The 23467-nt window shown below is 35.5% G+C and overlaps 1 protein-coding gene across 1 annotated transcript in view; it reads left to right on the top strand.

The window, feature by feature from the left end:
- The window catches only part of PCDH11X (protocadherin 11 X-linked), a 318686-nt gene that overhangs the window by 179099 nt on the left and 116120 nt on the right, over window positions 1-23467 (top strand). Inside the window, exon 4 of the mRNA XM_055122532.1 lies at window positions 3290-3488. Coding sequence (XP_054978507.1) covers window positions 3290-3488 — 199 coding nt within the window. The remainder of the gene's footprint in view (window positions 1-3289; window positions 3489-23467) is intronic.

The raw sequence follows: 23467 nt of genomic DNA, 5'->3' as shown, positions 1-23467 counted from the left end.
ATACATCTGGAAGTTGGTGAATGTATACTTCTGCATTGGAATCACCAAGCTAGGCAGTAGCTTAATCCTTGGGCCAATCTGTACCATCTGGGAACATGGGAAAGAAGGAAACCAAACATTGTTCTAAATGCCATAGAACTGGCATATCAGCTCAAGCACTTTACAATGGTGATAAGGAATTAACATGATAAAATTTTATTATCAAAATAGACTGATAGCTAAATTTATTACACCTGAGAGGTGAAAGTGGTCTTCTCAGAAGGGTTCCTTTGGGCATCAGGGAGAAGAGGTACTTAGAGAAGATACTCTGATACATATAAAAATAATGTTTGAATACAAGAAAGTCTTCTATCTCTGAAGTCTGTTTGAATGCACACTGGTATTTGGGAAGGATTTCATAGGCCTCTTGCCCAGGTACTGGCATGAAACTTTATATTTGATACTGGAAAACCACTGCTGCCATGTAGCATCAGATACTGCTGGCACGTTAGTAAAGCCTGAGGAGAGGAAGTTTCATTCTGTTCACTCTTGAACTATTCCTCTGATGTCTGCACTGGTCTCCAAAATATGGCATTCTGGATCACTATACAGCTGTTGATCACCCTGTGTTAGGCAATAAATATGTTACAGTAGAACTGGCTAATTTTACAGTCCTTGATCTAGTGTGTAAGAATAACATGCAAACCACCAGATATCCTCAGTGTTATGACTATTCTGTTTAGCAATTTATCATCATCATCATCATCATCATCATCATCATCAACATCATCATCATCATCATCATCATCATCATCATCATCATCATCATCATCATCATCACCACCATCCTGTTGATCATCGATTTTCTCGACTGGTCTCAGCAACGTCTCCATTTGTCACAGCCCTGAGATTTTAGAAGCCTCTCTTTCCTTGTCCTTCCCAATGGTGCTGCAGTGGAGATTCTTTCAGGGTCATGGGAATGAGACCCATCATTGTTACTGGTTTGGGCATATGAATGTGCCACAGGGAGCTTGCCAGGCTCTCCCATGTGGGCAGAAAACTCTCGGTAGCTTGCCAGGGTCTCCTAGAGGGAGAAGTAGTCTATAAGGTGTTGAGAAGCCGCAAAAGCGGCCGCACACTTCCAACTCATGTAAATTTATCTCTGTGGGCTATAGCAACCCCAGAATCAGGAACTCCTTTATCAAGTACAGCAACTCAATTGTCATTCCACCTTGCTACTGTGACTTTCCTGCGTGGAATCTCAGGCTATTTACCAATTCTCTCTACCATCCACCTCACCCCAGTCTTTGGCTACTGGTCATCAGTTGTTGCCTAGATGCTGGTGCCAATCACTGGTTTGTGCTGTCATCTTTTTTGTCTTCTTTGTGTATTGATCTGTATTATCTTTCTATAACATCTTCCTATCTACTCTGCCATATTGTGTCCTGTGTAAATATATATTGCCTATTCCCACCCTTAGCTATTTCTACTAACTGATTGGTTATGCCCCACATAACAGAGATTTAAAATGACCATTGGGATTGTCTTAATTATCTGGCCCCCCTTTTCTTCACTTCCTGCATAACACTAACACAATGATTTGATATTGGTTTTGCATATTTTGCATCTTAAGATGAAACTGCAATTAACCAGGGGAGGCAGAGACTACCAGTGATCATGATTAACACAAAAATTAGGAATTTAGATTACTGTAATATAAGAAATAAGAAAAGGGAAAAAGTTTATTAGTAGATAGATTATACATAAGAAAGAGGTTTTAGATCTCATTTTTGTCATCAGAGGTCAAGATGAAGTCTGAATAATCATGTATTGAACAGTAGAAAGCAATTAGATGGGTCCAGAGTGACAGTCCAGGTTTAAGTCACTGCCTTGCACTTGTCTAACCCTGGCTCAATTCCTTGCACAACATCCTAGTTTCAATCCTGGTTGCCAAAAATAATGATCCTTGAAAATGGAGAGTCTGGAGTAAGTTGTGAACACTCTGTCCGTGATCACAATTTGTGGCCCATAACTCCCCCACTCCTCAAAATTAGGTGAAATGATTGACCCTGAAAGATTGCTTGAATTAAAAATATAGGAGGTTTTATAACTACAAATTACAGTGTCAAAAAGTATTATTTCATTATAGAATATGTCATATGGGAATTTATGCTGAGAATTAAGGACTATGAGTGAGGCATATATTCTAGTTATATAATTCAGATAACAATCATAAAGAGAGTTTCTAAGAAATTTGTACTCGATTATGTATTGAAATATGTAGTTTCCTAGAAACTAACTTTGTGATTGTTGCCTGCATTATATAACAATTAATTTTGTTATGATAAAATATCCATGAGTAAAATTAATTGATTCTTTGCTTTGGGTATTTAAAAATAGGTTAAAAAATGTTTCATACTCTGAAACTGTGAATTGAGAAAGAAATAAAAGACCCAAAATGTAAGTTAGATTTTGACTAATTTATCATTAGATAGAGGCCCTCATTACTAAAGAACACACCTTAGTCCCCACTTGAAGCATTTGATTGTATAATTACCATTAATTGGTACTCTTACCATGTAACTGTTTTAACTTTTAGGATTTAGAATTAAGTTATTGATGTATTGGGGATTTGAGGTCACATCTGATCATGTTTAGAGCCTTTTCCTGCATTTGTGCTCAAGAGTGACATAGTGACCACTGTTGGTGCTCAGGAATACATTTGCAGTGCCAGGGATGGAAGTGCTGACTGCATGCAAGGCAAGTGTCTTACTTCCTGTACTGTCTCTCTGACCCTGGGATGAATTAAAAGGAAAGAAAAAAGCAGTATATTTCCTGTAAACTTCTTCTGAGAAACTTGTATTTCTATATTTCTAAGTCTATATGATTGAAAACATTATGCTATTATTTACTATTTAAGTCCACCAAAATCTTAAGATATAGAAATTTTTATTATATTTATCTATACAAAAATGAATTATTGCCAAGTAGTGAAAGAAACTCATGTTCAAATGAGGATTAAAATTTTCTATGTGCTAAAATGTTTATAAAGCCTGAGATCCTCTTTATTTATAACAAGCTGATTTTGCATCTAGATATGACCTTTTGAAAACAAAATAATAGCTACTTTTCTCCCAGATGAAGCAGGTTTGAATAAAGAGCTTTATGTCCACAAACCCTAAAAATGTTCACAACTGAAGGAAATGTTAATGTGACTTCACTAAATAGCTGAAATAGAAAAATTTATAAATTGAAGTCATTAAGAAATGATTCAGTAACAGTTGAAAACCTATGATTTTCTTTTCTTTAGTCTCAGCGGCACGTCACATTTCACTTACCAGAAGGCTCTCAGGAAAGCAACGGTAATGGAAGATTGGGGGACCATGACGAAGGCAGTCTTTCCAGCATATTCCATGCCTTACAACATAGTTGTCCTCAGGAAGAATACTTTGACCACGCTGCACCAAACAACCGTACTGAAGGGGATGGCAACTCTGATCCTGAATCTAGTAAGTTACCAACCCCAGTCCTGCAATATTAGTGGATTTATAGTATTTTCAAGTCAGCCTATTAATATCCAGTATGACATTGGCCATTGAATTATGCTTATATTAATAATAACACAAAATGATAGTACAACAGGAAAGACCTTGCCTTGCACATAGCTGACTCGGTTCCAATTCCCCATATCATCCACCAAGCTTTCCAGGAGTGATCCCGGGCATAGCCTTGAGCACTGCTGGATGTGGCCCCTAAACAAAAAATAAAGTAAAAATTAAATTAATCAAAATTATTTTGCCTAGGCATGGATAGGGTAATACAAATACACACATGTATAACCAATCACTTAAATGTGTTAATTTATTTGTGTAAATATAACTAAAAACATTAATTTCTATATTTTATTTTTAATAAAGATGAAAATGGAAACATTTAAAGATAATTCAGACATTTCATATTTCAAGAGAAATAAGAGATTTGGTCCATAGTGTAGAGCAGTTAGCCTAATATTTGCAATATTATCTTAAAACTATGTTTTGTGCCATGTTATCATTTGGAAAGACATTCAGATTGAGACTTGAGACTGAAATCATGAAAATAATGCTTTGAAAAAGTACAAGATACAAACTCAAAAAAATGACTATTAAGATGTTAATAAATAGAGAACTGTATTATATTCATTATCTTGAACATACTCTGAGTAGCTTGCTGGGATCTCTGAGAGAGGCAGAGGAATCGAACCTGGGTCAGCTGCATGCAAGGCAAAGGCCCTACCTGCTGTGCTGTCGCTCAGAGAGTATCTCGCCCGCACAGCAGAGTCTGACAAGCTACCCGTGGCATATTTGATATGCCAAAAACAGTAACAACAAATCTCAGAATGGAGACGTTACTGGTGCCTGCTCAAACAAATCGATGAGCAACGTGATGACAGTGACAGTGATACAGTGATCTTGAACATATGTCTCTATCTTTCATAACATTTAAAAAAACAAATATTGGAGGGCTAGAGAGAAAATACAGATGTTTAAGAGCTGCCCTTATTCTACCCCAGCACTACACGGGGCTCCCAAACATGGCCAAGAGTGATCACTGGTTGCAGAGTCAGGAAAAATCCTGAGCACAGACAGTTGTAGCAAAAAGAAATTCATAAATAAAAGCCAATTAAGTGGAAATTATCATTCACTCTTTAGAAGAACTTGAGAAGGTTAAGAAATAGGCCTTCGTAGGCGTTTCATTTTCTTTTTTATAAAAATTAATTTTGTTTATTTAGTCATGCTTAGTTTGGGGGCCATATCTGACAGTACTCAGTGTTTAAGTTTGGCTTTGTGCCTGGATCACTTCTGGCATGGTTCGGAGGGCATAGGTGGTGCCAGAGATTGAACCCCAGGTTGACCCTGAGTATGGCAAATGACCTATCTGTTGTGCTAGCTCTCTGGCTCTCGAGCAATAATTTAAATTTTATTTCAATTTCCATGCTCATATCTGATCTCTTTCTGTTTTCTAATTTTTGCTGATTTAGTCTGTGGCAGCTTTAGGATCTAAGAAATAGCCATCTTATCAATATTAGGCAATCTAGCGCCAAAGAGTTGCTCGTGAAATCTTGTATGATCTTTTGCATTTCTATGTACTCTGTTATAAATTTTCTTTCATTTCCGATCAGATTTAGTAGAGTTTCCTTTTTCTCTTTTTGATTATAGCTAATGATTTGTCAATCATGTATATTCTTTCAAAACATTACTTGTGTTCCTTGAACTTGCATGCATTGTTAATTCATTATTGTTGAATTCTGCACCAATTTTAAACATTCCTTTTTCTAATTTCTTTGTAATTCCTTCATTATTTTTCTAGCTTCTTTTGATGGGTTTTTTACTTGAAATTTTTTTGTTTGTTTTCTGACGACTGCCCATATAGCATTGAGCCTTTGGTACAGGTTTTGTTGTTTTCCATATGTTCTGATCACTGTGTCTTCATGTTTTCATCCTAATATTTATCCAGGAATGGTATTATTTCTTATTTGACTTTGTAGTTGACCCAAGGGCTTTCCAGTAGCATAGTATTTAGTTTACAAATATTTCAATATTTCCAAGCTTTGTGATTTATTTTCCCCTTCAAGCATTGTGCTCTTAGGAGATACTTGATGTGTTATACATATGCCAAGCAGGAACACAAGTTCTTCACCACGGGATTGAAGATAATTTGAAATTCCAGAAAAGCTACTAAAGAAAAATATTGATGAAATTTAATGCAATATGGAAAGCATCTAAATGAGATTTTAATGTATAGGGGAAATAATATAAAAAATGAAAGTGAGAGCAGAGAGATAGTACAAGAGTTAGATCACTTGACTTGTGCAAGGCATTCCCTGGCACTGCAATTTATCCCCTGATCACTACCAGGATTGATTCCTGAGCACAGAGCCACAGCCATGTCCTGAGCAATGCTGAGTTGGGTCCAATCTCCAAAAATTTGAAGGTAAAATTGCACTAATTACTCAAATGGATGAAGAAAGGGAAAAATTCTAGGGAAAAATGAAGTAGGCCTGTGAAAAATATTAGATTTCATTAGCAGTATAAACACTGAATTATAAGAAAATCCAAAAGTTAAGGGTCTAAAGTGAGAGGACAGCAGGCAAGATGTTTGCTTTGGATGCAGACAAATTGGGTACAATTTTTGGCACCATGTATGTTTCCCCGAACCCCATTAGGTGTGATTCCTGAGTACAGAGCAAGGGATAAGCCCTGATCTCAGTCAGGTGTGACCCAAAATAAAAAATGGAAAAGGAATACCAGAAAGTTACAAGAAAGAGAAGGGATCAGAGAGTATATTCAAAGAAGTAATAGGAGAAAACTTTCTAAACAGAAGGAAAGAACTACATAGGTTCCCAGATGAGAGAATACTGATATTTTGGTTTTTTGTTTGTTGAGCTAAACCTGGTGGTGCTCAAGAGCTTACTCCTGGCTCAGGATTTATTTATGTTTCTGTAAATGTAAAACACCCACACACTCCCAATTCAGTTGTGAGGACATCCAATGCTTACATATTCTTTATCACCATAGAAGCAAGGGAATTCAGGATTTTGTGTGTGTGTGTGTGTGTTGAGCATAAACAATTGCCACTGTAGCCTTCCAAGATTCATGGACCATGAAGGTTAGGTTTAGTGTGGACCACTCTAGGAGTTGAAAACCAGGAGAAACAAACCAGGAGAAACCCAGTAAATGGAATAACCTATTAGAATAATTATTTGAAAAGGATTATCAGACACGTTCATCCAGTTTCAATAATGACACCCACCATCTTAGAAGAATAACAAGTTTTTCTCATTGAAATTGGGGACAAAAAGAATGTTCTAGGAATGACCCAAGATTCACAGCTGTTCCTAGGTGGCCATATGGTAGTCACTAAGAAATATTCCTTAAGTTTTGTTTCTGTGTTTGATCTACACCTAGGGGTACTCAGGGCTTAGTTCTGTCTCTGCACTCAGGGATCACTCCTGTCAGGGCTTTAGGGACCATGTCTGTTACTGGAGATCAATCCAAGGTGAGTCTTGTGCAATGCAAATTCCCTACCTGATATACCTGGTCTTGAGAACATCCATTTTTTAATCCATAACAATTTATACCAATAAATTACGTCATTGAATTATCAAAAGTTAGAGAAAATTGTTACTAGGTAAAAGAAAAAAGTAATACACAGAATATCTTTACAAAGCTCTCATCAAACTTCTGAGCAGAAATCACCAGGCAAAGGATAGTAAGCAATGACATTCACTCACACTATAAAAATACAGAAATGCCAACAAAGATTACTTTACCAGGAAAAATTATCATGCAGTTAAAATATATAAACAAAGGATTTTTGGGTGCTCAAAAGGTCTCAAGAGCTCAAAAGTTTGGCACCATCATAGCTGCTCTATAAGATCTGTTAAAAGGAATTCTAAATATAAAAACAAATGATCACAAAATCTTGAGTAGTGAGATAAGTAATAATGCAGCAACAGAAACAAAACAGTGATGAGTCAATTAAAAATACATGTCAAAAAACCCTGAATGAACTGAAAAATCAAAAGATGAAAAGCAAACTCAACAAAAAGACTTTTGTAGTCACTGAAAGTAAGGTACAATTTCTATCCTTAAAACAAAAAAGGATCTGTAGCAGAGACATTTTAAAAATATAGAGAGAATTTTCAGGGAATTTTATGGAGTGCTGGCAAGGAAAATTCCCTACTCTCTCTACTATCTCTGCAGGCCTCCCAAACAGAAATAGCTAAAATAAATCAATGGCTAGACTAAGAACAAGCAAGCCTTCACGTCAAATGTGAGTGAAATAGTCAACATTCCAAAGACACAGAAGAGTTGGATAGATTAAAAACAAAGAAAATAAAATAGGACTAAAATCTGGAGACAAGACAACAACCAGGACACCACCTGCCTAGAAAATGTCTGACCCAGGTTCGATCTTGGCATCACATGGTCCCTTGTGCATTGCCAAATGCAGTCTTGAAGGCTCTGAGCACTGGCAAATTTTGACCCTGGAGGACCACAAGCACTGTTGGAGTTGTCAATGTAATCCAGAACCAGTGGATCCGAGCAGTACTGCATCCACACATCCACAGGCCCTTCTATAGAACCCTGAGCATATTAGATTAAAGTCACTGGTGGGACCCCCTGTCCTCTTGAGTATTGCTTGGGAGCCCACACTCAAAATTATACTTTCAATGCAAGTTCTGCTTACAGTCTTACAGCAATTATAAAATATATACATATATATATGCTTGTGAAAATATATACATATATTTATATGTATATATATATGCTTGTGTTAAAGGCTGTTACATGGTGGTTCAAGTCAATACTGGAGAGAAAAAGGCAGGATCTGCTATTGCCTAATAGCATAGACTTTCAACAAAAAGGAAATGAAAGATGTATATATACATACATACATACATACTTGTCTAATTACAGACTTTCTACAAAAAGGAAATAGCACTGTAGCACTGTCGTCCTGTTGTTCATCTATTTGCTCGAGCGGGCACCAGTAATGTCTCCATTGTGAGACTTACAAGATGTATAGATAGATAGATAGATAGATGATAGATAGATAGATAGATAGATAGATAGATAGATAGATAGATAGATTAACCAATTCAGAAAGAACATATAATGGTGATGAACATATATGCACCATAATGGAGTACACCAAATACTCAAAAAAGTCACTCACATATGTCAAAGTTACACTGACAGCGGGCACAGTAATGTAGGGGATACAAAGCTTATAGAAATGGGCAAATGAGCTGGAAAAAATTAACAAGTGATTTGCAGAATTGATAGTACAGTGGGAATGGAATTCACCTTGCACTCAGCCAACGCAGACTCAACACCCTGTATGGTACCCCAAGCCTGCCAGGAGTGATCCCTGAGTGCAAAGACAGGGGTAAGCCCTGAACAAAGCTGAGTATCTCTCCTTTCCCAGAACAACAAAACAAAACAAAAAGAACCCGAAAGACTAATGGCACTAAATGAAGCAATTAACGATATAAATATACACATAAATTTCTACCCCCAAAGAAACAAATAAATATTATTATAAAGTATTTATAAACCATTCTCAAGGCTAGAACATATGTTAACATGCAAGAGAAGTATTAACACATATGTTAAGAATGAAGATTCAAAAAACCAAATTTCTGACCATAGAAGTATGAGATTAGAAATAAAATTAAATGTGGTGAAAAGGAAATATCTGGAAACTAAAAAGCATGATTCTAAATTACCTCCAAGTCAAAAATCAAAGCAAAACGTTAAAATAATACAACTCAAAAACAACAAAAATAAAGAGATGGTTTATCAGACATTTTGTGATGAATATAGTAAACTAGTTGTTTGGAAGTATATTGCTATATAGGTCTATATAAATAAACAGGAAATAAAATTCTTAAATAAATTATCTAAAATTAAATTTGAAGAAATTAACTATTGTAATGAAGAGAAGCAAAATCCAGTAGAAGAAAGGAAACAAAAGTAATAATAGACATAAAGTTTCAGGTATGATATGAATGATCAATTATACCAACAGTAATCTCTTTGGGAGTATAAACAAAAACAATAAATCTCTTACTAGGCTCACCAAGAAAAAAAAAAGAGAAAAAACTTCCAAAAAGAAAGAAATGAAATGGTGTATATTTCTCTCTCTATATATAAGTATATATATAATTATATATTTTTGAATCACCGTGAGATAAAGTTACAAAGCTTTCATGTTTGAGTTTCGGTCATACAATTGTCAAATACCCATCCTTTAACCACTGCACACTTTCTACCACCAAAGTCCCCTGTATCCCCCCAATCCCAACCCTTCCCCTGCCTGTGTGTTAGACAATTTCCACAATTATATCTTTACTTTGATTACATGCAATATTTCAACACCAGTCCAAGCATTATTATTTGTAATTTTCCTGCCACCACTCAAACCTGCCAAAAAGGCAATGCTAGACATTTTATTTTTTATTGCTTGTCATGAATAGCATATGATGTCACATGGCCTCGAGAGCGGCCACACACTTGTGAAATTCTAAAATTTTAAGCCTGGCAAACTACCGAGAATATCTTGCCCGCATGGCAGAGCCTGGCAAACTACCCATGGCATATTTGAAATGCCAAAAACAGTAACAATGAGTCTCACAATGAGAGATGTTACTGGTGCCTGCTCGAACAAATCGATGAGCAACAGGATGACAGTGACAGTGACAGGGTCTGGAGAGATTTCTGCAGCGAGGTGTTCGGTTCGGAGATTTTTCTATGTGTCTCTGGCTCATGGCCATTAAGGAGCTTAAGTAGTAACCAGAAGCAGCTGATGAGTGTCATCTCAAGGTCCCATCAGGGAGGAGGGATGAGAAAGACTGACTCCTCTCCCATCCCGTGAGGCCTGCCATTTGCTGTTACTGCTCCTGCATACCTGGGCTTCTCATTGGGTTCTGGAAGATGGCAGCTATCAGGATTCCTAGGATACAGGCAAAGGAACAGCACCTACTCTCCTCTGGAGTAGGCCGGTGAAATCAACCTATTGCAAAATCCAGAGGCATCTCTGCAGTGAGCTACTCAGTTCTGAAATTCTTTTGTATGTCTCAGTTTGCTAAGATTTTTGTTGAAGATCTTTGCATCAGGTGTATTGATGGGTATTTGACAATTGTATGACCGAAACTCAAACATGAAAGCTTTGTAACTTTATCTCACGGTGATTCAAAAATATATAATTATATATATCAATGTTTTTTTCCACAATATTCTCAATCTATTTCAATTCTCTAAATATACTAAATAATAACTACTTATGGTTCAGTGAATTTCAGATATACTTTATTTAATATTTTGAATTTGGAATTTTGTATAAACAATGTAGAATATGCAAAAGAATGTTTTTGTTTTTTAATATTTCTTGCATAAATGATGCAAGGTTTCAGAAACATTTATTAGTGAAAATTATGACAAACCAAGGTCATGATAGAGAAATATATTAACATTGTAATAGCAATGTTTTATGCAAAAATATGGCTAAGAGACAAAATTTCTTTTTTGTTTGAAAGGTTGAGAAGTGGGTTAGGTAGAAGAAGTAGACAGATCTAAGAAGGGGGCTTTTGATTTATTTTGATTTATTTATTTTGATTTATTTTATTAAAAACAATTTGGGGGAGTTTTTAGGACACACTCTGGTGTGACTAGGGCTCACTACTGTCTCTGCACTCAGGGATCATTCCTGATGGTGCTGGCAGTACCACTTTGGGTGCCAGGGGTTGAATACAGGTGGCATAAAGGTCTTACCCATGTACTATCTCTCCACCTCAGCCCCCACCTGGAACTTTTAAGTTTTATCCATAAATTTAGGTGTCACATGGTAATTGTGGTATATTGATGCTTAGTTACATGTTTATAATTTATTCAACATTTATTAAACTCAGAATAATATGAGGTATTTTATATTATCTTTTAATATTTTCTGTAAATATACCAGACTGAATTAGCCTTTAACAAAAATAATTGCTAAAAATATTGTGAATTAAATAATAAATTATATGTTCTTGCATGTATTGTTTAATTTTTTTCCTAGCTTCAGTTTTGATTATATGTGGTCTGATATTAGTTTCACTTCTTTAAGTGAAAGTATCCGACCTGCTTGATAAACATTGAAAGGAATTTTAAATGAAAAGAAACAGAAAACATACAATATTTAGCAACATAATAATGATAAAACAGTACAGAATTCAAAACAGAATATCATACAATTTTTATCAAAGAAATAATGGTTATATAGTGCAGAAGCCAAAACAACAGTGATATGAGACAATAAAAAACATGAAAGTACAGGAATAAATGAATTTAATCAATATTGCAAAATGACAAGTGAATATTATTGCCATATAAATTTATTCTTAAAGAATATCATATACCTATTAATATTTTTATGTTTAGTGACATGTTTATTCACTAATATCTGATTTATCTCCTTTAATATTTATGGTTGGTAATTTTTAGACTATATCATTATTTTTCAGTTCTTTCCTTTTTCTGTTGTAACTTATTAAATTATTTGAACTCAAGAGCAAAATATTGACTGAGAAGTGTCCATGCATTTATGTAAACATTTATAAAAATGAACGGGTTTTGTCACATATTCAAATACTTACTGATACTTTTATATGCTTTTTTTGTTGAAATATTATTGATGTAGTTTCCTTTAATCATGCTGCTATTCAACTAACTAATATTGGAAAAATCAAAAGTTTAAAGAACTGAATATAATTGGAAATTTATATATTTCATTTGAAAATCACATATAAACTTATTTTATCTTAGTCAATCGATGGAAATGGTCTATTCTCTTTAAAACACCTTTTCAGTCATAGGTGAGACACTACAGTGGTAGGGAACGTGCTTTGCTGATTTTTGCTCAACCTGTGGTGCTGTATACATTGCTGGAGAACTGCCAGGAGTGACCCTGAGCACAGAGTCAGGAGTAAGACGAGCACTGCTGGGCATGTGTGCCCATGTGTGTACTACCCCTCCTAAATAAAAGGCCTCCCTAAAACTACTTAAGTAGAAAAATTACATTAGTTTTAGATTTTAAATGATACTAATTATTTTTAAGACCAGTGTATTATTCTTTATTACACAGTTGAATCCAGGCATAATATTTCAATTATAAGGCAAAGTTCAAAGTAATTGACTGCTGCAGTTTTTAAAACCCCACAGGTTAACCTAATGGGTAGTGACATATTAAGCTACAAAAAGAGAAATATTTCCATCAACAATACCTAACTCCTCAAAATGATTATTCAAATATGACAAGCAAATTAACATGTCTATTAAAAGCTAAAACATTTCTACTGTCTGACCTACTTAATAAATATTGAAAGGAATTCTAAATAAAAAAGAATATCATACAATTTTTAGCGAACTAATAGTGCAGAAGTCAAAACAACTGTGATATTAGATCACTGTCATCACCTTGTTCATCAATTTACTCAAGCAGGCGCCAGTAATGTCTCCATTCCTCCCAGCCCTGAGATTTTAGCAGCCTTTCCTTACTCGTCTTTCCCATCAATTGGAGGCTCTTTCAGGGTCAGGGGAATGAGACTTGTTATTGTTGCCGTATTTGGCATACCGAATATTCCACGGGGACCTTGCCAGGTGGGATACTCTCAGTAGCTTGCCAGGTTCTCCGAGAGGCATATATATATATATATATATATATACATATATATATATATATTTCCCTTTATGATGATGTGTCGTACAGCTTCGCAGCCATGCTGTCCAGGAATATGTTCATTCATGTGTGACGCTTTGCCTGAGCATGTAGAAAGTGGCCTGGAGCGTGGCAACGGTGGGGTAGTGGAGATTGGCTGCCAGGGCTGGGTCCCTTGGGGTGGGGAGGGCTCTCACCCGCCCCCTTCTGGGGCACTCCTTATGCGGAGTCCAGTGGCATGGTTATGGGGCCTCATTTTATGGTCCCTTCTGGGAGAAGCAGCTGTAAGTTCTGGAGGGTGGCCAATGAGGATATTATCTAGCACCAGCTGGAGGTGGCTTATGTGATATTAGATAATAACAAAAAATAAAAGTATAGGAATAAATGAACTGAATCAATGTTGTAAAATGACAATAAGTTGATATTGTCAAGCAAAAGAAAATTTTTATACATGGAAATTATGATGCAATTTCAAGATTGCTACAAAACAAAACTATCAATCATCAAAATTTAGAAGAAAAATTACATGGGAAGAATTAACCAGGTAAATTACATACTAAAAGACAGAATTAAGGGCTGGAGAGATAGTACAGTGAGCAGAATGTTTGCCCTGCATGCAGCTGACCCAGATTCCATCTCTTGCATCCCATATTGTCTCCTGAGCACAACCAGGAGTGATTCCTAAGTACAAAGCTAGGAGTAACCCCTGAGCACCACTAGGTATGACCCAAAAACCAAAAAAAAAAGACAGAAACTAAATGTAAAAACATCAAGCAAATAGAAAGCAAGATTGCAAATGTTAGTGTATAACTCGCCTTTATAGTTCATACAAAGATGAATGGTCTGTACTCATCAATCAAAAGCAGAATGCATGGATGATTTTTTAAAAATTGTCTATAATATGCATACAAAACACTCATATCGAATGCAAAGAAAAATATAACATGAGAGTGAAAGTCTTGAATAAGGATCCCAAGCCAACAATGCACAGAGATTTCTAAGAACTATGTTTTTATAGCTTATAAAACTGATCTTTCAATGTAAAATCCAATTAGATACAAAGATAGATATTATACATTGATCAAAGCATCAATTCTTCAAGAATGTACATGGTTACCTATATCTGTCTATATTTGCTCAACGTATGAAAAATCAAACATAATACAATTATTAACAGACCTCCAGGAATACATTGACAACAAAACAAACATTGTAGAGGATATCAACTTATCTCAGAGCAGTGAAGAGATCAGGCACATGAAAAATTAAAAAAACAAATAATCACACTACTTGATGTTACCAAAGAGATAAGATGAGTATGTATAGAGAAAAATGTCCACTCACATATAAATGAATACACATTCTCCTCAAATGTACCTGAAACATTTCCATAGTTGGTTATATGTTGGGACATGATAATTTGTAAATATTGAAATCACACCATGCATCATATTTAATAACAGTGATATTAGACTACCAATCAACAAAGAAAATTGGAGATACTTCAAATACATTGTCTGTATTCTGATAATCTTGAGACATTGAATGAATTAAAGGAGAAATAAAACGTTGCTGGAGAACAAAAGAAACAAGTAATATATTAACGTCTATGGGATGAACTAACAGTCATAATAACAATAAAGTCTGTCAAAGGCCCACTCACGTCAATAAACAAGAGACATCTCAAATAAACAGTCCTAAAATTAAAGATGAATGGTCTAGGACAGTTGGAACAAGCAGAACAAAAACTCAACAGAAGGAACAAATAAATTATTGTGGAAATAGATAAAGTATTAAAATATAATACAATGGGTTAATAAAATCAAAAGCTTATCCTTCTAAAGGATTGATACATTTAATGAGCACCTCACTTGATTCACCAAGATGAGAGAACACCTTGATCAAAGAAATCAAAGATGAAAGAAAAGTTAAGTTTCACTGATGTTTGAGAAATACAAAGGGTAGTAAGATACTACATATATCAAAAAAGTAGAATATTTTCTCCCTAAGAAACAAAGCTTGTGACCAAATAACTTTGTCAGTGAATTTTACAAAACATTCAAAGAATTAATACCTATGCTACTCTTCCAAAATTTTAAAGAGATGGGGAACTGTCCCAAACAAGTGTATGGAGGCCAATATCACTGTAACTCCAAAACCAAGTACCCACAATAAAGTATGATATTTACTAATATCTCTCTATATGTGAATATGTCTGCAAAACTACTCAGGATAATAAGTTAAGATATTGACTGATTTCTCTGATATATGAGTGTGAATATATTTATATATATGCAAAACTCTTCAATCTTGGCAAATCATGTCCAACAGTATAGCATGACAATCTATCTTCATGATAATTGGATTTATTTTATGGATTTAAAGATGATTTAACATAAGCAAATGAACAAATATAATACATATCAAAATTAAAAGTAAATATTGTATAATAGATGACAGAAAATCATTTTATAGAAATCAATATATATTTATGATAAATCACCTAATGAAATATGAATAGTATAAACATTGCAAAATGTATATATGTATCAAATGCATTAATCTTGATTTAAAAAGAAATGAATCCAGAGAATAATTATTGTTCTCATTTTTAGTAGTGAATTTGCAGTGGAAATTTGATGGGAATAGTAACTTCTACAAACCGAGGTGGGATGTTTGTCAATGAATATTCATAACACTACTTGGGAAACACTTGAATCACCCCTCTGTTAAAACTAACTGTATGTCAGATGCTAAACTACCATAATTCCAGAAATTATAAAGCCAATGGTTAGTTAATTAAAAATAAAATTTAAAAAAATATTCTACTCTAGGGTTGGAGCAATATCACAGCAGGTAGGGCATTTGCCTTGCACGTGGCAGACCCAGGTTTGATTCCCAGCATCCTATATGGACCCCGAGCACCGCCAGGAGTAATTCCTGAGCACATGAGCCAGGAGTAACACCTGTGCATCGCCGGGTGTGACCCCAAAAGAATAAAAATATTCTACTTGAATATCTGTCAATGGTTCAAATCCCCATTATCACATATCAAAAGAAGAAAAACGTGTATGTGTTATATAAAAATATATTTTTGATACAGGATAAAATTCTAAACATAATAACTATTTCAACTTTCATGGTAATAGTAATTTGTAAGAATTTAAATATTTGTATGTTTAGTGGGCCAATTTGCCACAACACGCTCGTATGAGTGAGAACATATGACATTTATCTTTCTCCTCCCAACAAGTTTCACTCGGCATTACCTGCAGTCCATTAATGTTGTCGCAGAAGTCAAGTCTAAATTGCTGAGAAGTAATCCATTGATACAACTATATTAGAATAACAGCATTGATGTATAACTGTATGTTGCATGAAGTGATATACCTGTCAGTTAGAGGTGCAGAGGTAAGACACGTGAAAGGAATGTAGAGAGCACAGAGGGCCATGGTTCGCTTAAGCTCGAGGTGAAGAGCGACTGCCAGAGGTCTCCTTTTATTCTATTGTTTTATCAGTTACATCCCAATGACTTCATCACAGAGAAAGAATTACTAACGAGAGTACCAACAGTTAGAGGATGAGCATTTATCAAAAGAGCATAAGGGTATACATTGTCTTGTCAAAGGTATGCTGTTAAAGCTATGTTGTAATGATTAAACGTCAGAGGAAGATATGGAGCTGGACACGTAGGCTCTATAGATCATGTCCCTCACATTCTTGTGGTCGGTTACACAAAAAAAAAACAGAGAAGGCTCATACTGATACTTGAAGGTCAAACCTGATTAAGGCTGTGCAAGAGGTGCTGCTTTGTACTGCTAAGATAATGTATGACCAGGCAGGTGTATGAGAGCATACTGTACTTCTCCACATCATCCAGACTCACAAGTTTTATCTTTCCCACTTAATGTAAAATTGGGGCCTCAGTTCTGCCTCCTGCTTGCAGGGCAGCGTCCAGAGGCTCATTCTAATATCCTGGCTTTGCACCAACAACTGTACAATATATAACTGCATTTAATTATATAAATATATTTTATAGATTTATTCAGTTGACAGTCTTGGGGCATTTGGATTTTTTTGTAGAAGTTGTAGTAAGTAATTCAAAAACTAACATGTGTGAAGATATCTTTTCCATTTACCATTTATTTTAGTATAATTAGAATTGACCTTTAGAGTGGAAATTTCTGAACAATATATTAGTTCAACTATAATTTTTCAGAAATATTTATATTCTTTTTCCACATAAAACATGTAAATTTACAATCTCAACCACAGTAAGGGTTTCTTTCCACATCCTCAGCAGCACTTACTCTTTTGCATAAAGGTCCTTCTTAACAATTTAAGTGATTTGTCATTTTGATTTTCATTCCTCCGATAATCGGTGATCCTGAACATTTTTATATCGTAATTGGACATTTGCATTCATTATTTGGAGAAGGCTCTGTCTAACTCTTCTGTTACTATTATTTTATGCTCTTGCTGTTGGGTTTTCTGAGTTTTTAAATATATTTTGGATATTAGACATTGGCTAGAGTACAATTAGCGATTTTGCTAACTATTCCATAGAGTAAACTTGTTTTATTAGAATTATGAAGGTAATATAGCAGTATAATTTTGAGCCACACCTGGGTATGTTCAAGGCCAGGTGAAATTGTAAATTTCCATCTTAAATTTAATTTTAGCTTTGGCACCTTGGTTTACACTAATGTTTATGGTAGGGAATCATGCTTAAAACATTCGAACAGCACTCTCACCACCAGTGTCTGATTCCATCCTACATTGCCCCAATATACCTTCCCCACCCCACATAAATTTTTGTCATCCTCTTACCCTGGTAAGCTTCCTAATGAAGACTAGTTCTTACTTTGTGTTGCCTTTGGACTTTTGTTATTATATTACATTTTTTATATGCCCCATTTGAGGAAGATCATTCTGTATCTGTCCCTGTGCCCCTGAATAACATCACTCAGCGTAATACTTTCCATATCTGCCCTGTAGCAGCAGGTTGTATGATTTCATGTTACAGCAGAGCAGTATTACATTGTAAGCATGTAACATGGTCTATCCAGTCATCTATTTTTAGTCAATGGGGTTGTTTCAAGGTTTTGGCTACAATGAATTAGTGCTGCAATGAGCATAGAAGCACAATGTATTTTATGAATATAACTTCTGGGCCCTTGGGGTAGATGCTAAAAAGGTAAATTGCCTGGTCAGATTAAAACTCAATTTTTAGTTTTATGAGATGTGTACTTACTATTTTCAAAAAAAGGATGAACCAGTCAACATCCCCATCATCAGTGAATGAGGATCCCCTTTGTTCTATATCCATACCAAAACTAGTTGTTTGAGTTCTTGTGATGCATGTAGTCCCACTAGTGTGAGATAATATCTTATTGTTTTCATTTTCATTTCCCTGATGTGAAGTGATGCAGTGAATTTTTCAAGTACGTTTAGCCTGTTATGTGTCTTTTTTTTTTGAGGAAACTTTCGTTCTTCTCTATCCCCCATATTTTACTGATGTTTGAATTTATTTTTGCTAAGTTTTACCCGCACTTTATGTATCTTGGATACTAACCTGTTGGACTGGAGTGATAGTACAGCGGGTAGGGCCTTTGCCCTGCATGTGGCTGACCCAGGTTCAATTCTTCCGTCCCTCTCGAAGAGCCCGGCAAGCTACCGAGAGTATCCCACCCACATGGCAGAACCTGGCAAGCTACCCGTGGCATATTTGATATGCCAAAATCAGTAACATCAAGTCTCACAATGGAGACATTACTGGTGCCAGCTCGAGCAAATCGATGAACGGGACGACAGTGCTACAGCGCAGTGCCACTAACCTGTTGACAGAGGAGTGGTTGGCAGACAGTTTCTTTCTCAGTGTGAAATTACAAATTTGATCTAATCCCATTTATTTATTTTTTCTTATCTATTTATTTTTCATACACCTGGTGCTGCTCAGGGCTTAACTCTGGCTCTGTGCTCAGGAATCATTCTCGGCAGGGCTCAGGGAACTAGTGCCAGGGATCACATTCTAGTTGGCTGAAGATACCAAGGGGCCAATATTATGCCATATTTCAACTATGTTTTTTTCTCTTTTATGAATTGGAGTCTAACATTAGTCTTATGTCTATTTTTGTTAACTTACACATGTTGTGAGACAATGGTTCAGTTTAATTATTTTCTAAGTGTCTAATTAGTTTTCCTAAGTACAATTGCTGAGGAAACTCCTCTTCATATTATGGTCTTGGATTCTTTGTTGTAAATTAACTTCATATATATGAAGGTTTGTCTCTGGAATCTTAATTTTATTCCATTGATCAGGCTGCATTTATTCCAATATCACAGGTTTGATTTATATAGATTTATATTATACTTTTTTTTTATAGTTTATTTTTAATTAGTGAGTCAACGTGAGGGTACAGTTACAGATTTATACATTTTTGTGCTCATGTTTCTCTCTTACAGAGTTTGATAACCCATCCCTTCACCAGTGCCCATTCTCCACCACCAGTAAACCCAACATCCCACCCCCCCTTCCCAGTCCCGTCTCCCCCCACCCCACCCTGTCACTATGGCAGGGAATTCCCTTTTGTTCTCTCTCTCTGGTTAGGTGTTGTGGTTTGCAATAAAGGTGTTGAGTGGCCATTGCGTTCAGTCTCTAGTCTATATTTGGCCCGCATCATCTTTCCCCCACATGACCAACAACCACATTTTACTTGCTGTTCCCTTCTCTGAGTTGCCCAGAATGAGAGAACAGTTGCTGCCTCCAATCCTTTTAATCACAGTTCCTTTGGCTACTTAGGGAGTTTATTATCTCATACAGACTCCAGTAGCATTTAAATATTCAATGTCCTTGAAATATGCTACTTGAATTTTGATAGGTATTGCATTGAATTTGTTCAATGCTTTGACTTGTATGGTCATTTTAAAAGTGTTAATTCTTCCAGCTCATGAATACAGGTTAGTTTTGTATTTTTTCTTCTATTTAACAGTCGCTCCTCAATATTTAATTTTTTTAACTGATTTTTAAGCTACTTGTAGTGCACTTACAGATGTGCAGTACCAATAACATCAATTATTGATTGGTGTTATAGCAAACAATACAAACTGTCAGAGCAAGATTATCTCAATTTAAGTATTCAACTGTATGTATTATTAATTATATTTTCTGCCACCTATTTAAATGTATGTATTTAGAGGATTGAAATGTTGATTGTGTCAAATATGCCTATAGAATCCAAATTATTCCATTAAAATGCTAAGCAATATTAATTTCAAGCAAATTTGAATGTATTAGTAGGGAATTATTCATGCTGTTAATTTTTAATTTGTGTAACTGTAAAAAAGGAAAGATTTTTATTATTTTTTTAATTGAATCACCATGTAGAAAAATACAATGCTTTCAGGCTTAAGTCTCAGTTATACAATGCTGAACCAACAATCACTTCACCAGTGCCCATATTTCACCACCAAAAAAAAAACTAAAACCAGTATACCTCCCACCCCTCCCACCCTCACCCTCCCTCCCCTCACCCTCACCCTCCCTCCTTCCCCCTCCACCGCCTGGGTAACTGATAAATTTCACTTTACTTTCTCTTTACTTTGGTTGCATCCAACATTTCAACAACAACGAAAAAAACTCACTATTATTGTTAGGAGTTCCCCATTAGAGTCAGACCTGTGGTGAAGCGATATGAGATATTGGATTTCTGTATTTTAGCAACTAAGTCCAGGGAAATTTCTTCCAGAAATTGGATCATTGCAAGCTTGTATCTCTCATTAGTGGTCCTCATAGTATGGTGGTCGCCACGCCCTCCTCCCCATCCCCCGGCAAGGAAAAGGCGAGAGAGAGAGAGAGAGAGAGAGAGAGAGAGAGAGAGAGAGAGAGAGAGAGAGAGAGAGAGAGTGTGAGAGAGAGAGAGAGAGAGAGAGAGAGAGAGAGAGAGAAACCTTTCCCCTCCTACGCAGGCATGGGGCTGTGGCTTAGTTCTGAGTCTGGAGACATTCTGCAAGGAGCTGCCGGTATCAAAAGTAGTTTAGCTGGCCTCTGGAATCATGCTTGTGCAGCTGCGATGAGACCACACACGTGCGGCCCCCGGAATCACATCTCGGCAGCAAACAGGGTCTGTGCCGCCCACCTACCCGAGAGCAAAAAGGAGTTTTTGACAAAAATATGTTATGAATTTACTATTTATTTACAATTTTGTGGAATTTCAGAAACCCAGTTTTACTCACATATATAAGTGTCACTACCTCCTCAATTATAAAATCATTCTTATAATCAACGCAGTAAGGAAACAACAAATATATGAAAGCAGAACTGATCTTATCTGAAAGGAGGAGTGGCTAGGTGGGATACTTACGACGCTCTTGTAGGGAAGTGGGCACACTGGTGATGTGTGTGGTGTTGGAATGATGTATGCATTAAAAGTATTGTTTACAGTATTGTAAATCATGTTATCTCAATAAAAATGAGTTCTAAGCAAGGCTAATATTTTAGTCTTAAAAATGGTGCACATTATTTCACCTAAATAGCCTAAATAGCTTTTGCTTTCACGAGAGTATACTGAAAATTCTACCTATATTGGGTGTATTATTAATTTAAATTTTAACTTAGAATAATTTTTGTAAAAGTATGTGAGTAATATTGTAAGATAGAAACATTGTTATATAAGTGTTGATTATCCATTCCAATTATATTGGTATATTGCATGTGTCTGTCTCTCTGTGAGATAAATAAAAAGAAAGACCTATTAAATTGGAAATATTGAGGAGTAGGGGTCATACAATTATATTGAAAAAGTCAATTCTTACTTAGAAAATCAATCCTCCCTATAGCACTGTTTGTTCTTTTTATGTAAGTTTATATCAGCATTAAATTACTTTTATTTGTAGGCTAGATATCTTATAATTCAAAATATCTATTCGGTGTATATATCATCATCATCCTGTTGATCATCAAATTTCTTTAGCGGTCTCAGTAACGTCTCCATTCGTCCTAACCCTGAGATTTTAGAAGCCTCTCTTTACTTGTACTTTCCAATGGTGCCGCATTGGAGGCTCTTTCAGGGTCAGGGGAATGAGATCCATCATTGTTACTACTGGATTTGGCATATGGAATACACCTTGGGGAGTTTGTGAGGCTCTCCCATGTGGGCAGGAAACTCTCAGTAGCTTGCCAGGTTCTCCCAGAGGGAGAAGTAAGGTATAAGATGTCTGGAGCTTCCGGGAGCTTGGTTTTATAGTCTCTGGATTTTGTCCATTGGTGGAATTACACGGTGCCAGGGGCAGTCCCTGGGTGTGATCGCCTAGCTACTGGAAAATGGGGGATCTGGGCGGAAGAGGCCCAGTTCCGATCCGAGCAGGCTTGGAGAACTCAGCCCTGGGTCCCACACACCTGGGCTCCTCTGCCGGTTCCTTTATGCATGAGGCTCGTCCGTGTATATATCAATGACAACAAATGCTGTGCAATGTCTCTCGATATTTATCACTGCATAGAAATACAGCTATTAATATCATTTTTTCTATCTTTGGCCTATTCATTTTCTTTAGGTAATTCTATTATTGTTTTCATAATATTAGAATTATATTAAAACATATTTATGCAAGTACAATTTTGTGATTTTTTTATTTGATATTTATTTTATTATATATAACAAATAATTTTATTGCTACCCTCAAATTTACAAAGTGTGAGTTTTAAGTTCATTTGTACAGATTAACAATATTCAATTTTTAAAACTATTTTGTCTAAGACTAATTTGTATTGGGTTAAGAAACTTTTTACATTTTTTAAGAACAGTGCCTTAAATCATGTAGCTGAAAAATATTTATAATAACCTGTAACCAGATGAAGTTTAACTGTGAAAAATAAATTAAATTTCACCTATAAAAATTGTCATAGAAAATGTTTACTAACATTAGAAGAACTATTGGACTGTAGTCATAATAGTATTTGTTGGTTTAAGTTATTCCCACTACCTTTTTTCTACATCAGATTTGATAGCAAAACTACCTTCAAAATAAGAAGCCATGTTTTAAACTGCATATTTTGTAGGTGGTTCCATAGGAAATCTGTATCTATTTATTTATCTCCTATTAATATTTATTGTTTGAAACTCATTTTGATTTCTTTGATTTCTTCAAACTAGTTTGATTTCTCCATCAAAAATGTGGACAATATATGTTAAAATTAAAGTTTTCAAAACACCTGTCATAGCATATTTTTCAATGCATATACGTGCAT

Source organism: Sorex araneus, chromosome X (genome assembly GCF_027595985.1).
Source record: "Sorex araneus isolate mSorAra2 chromosome X, mSorAra2.pri, whole genome shotgun sequence".
Lineage (NCBI taxonomy): Eukaryota > Metazoa > Chordata > Mammalia > Eulipotyphla > Soricidae > Sorex > Sorex araneus.
The sequence above is the reverse complement of the archived record's forward strand: the minus strand, read 5'-3'. Positions and strand labels throughout refer to the sequence as shown.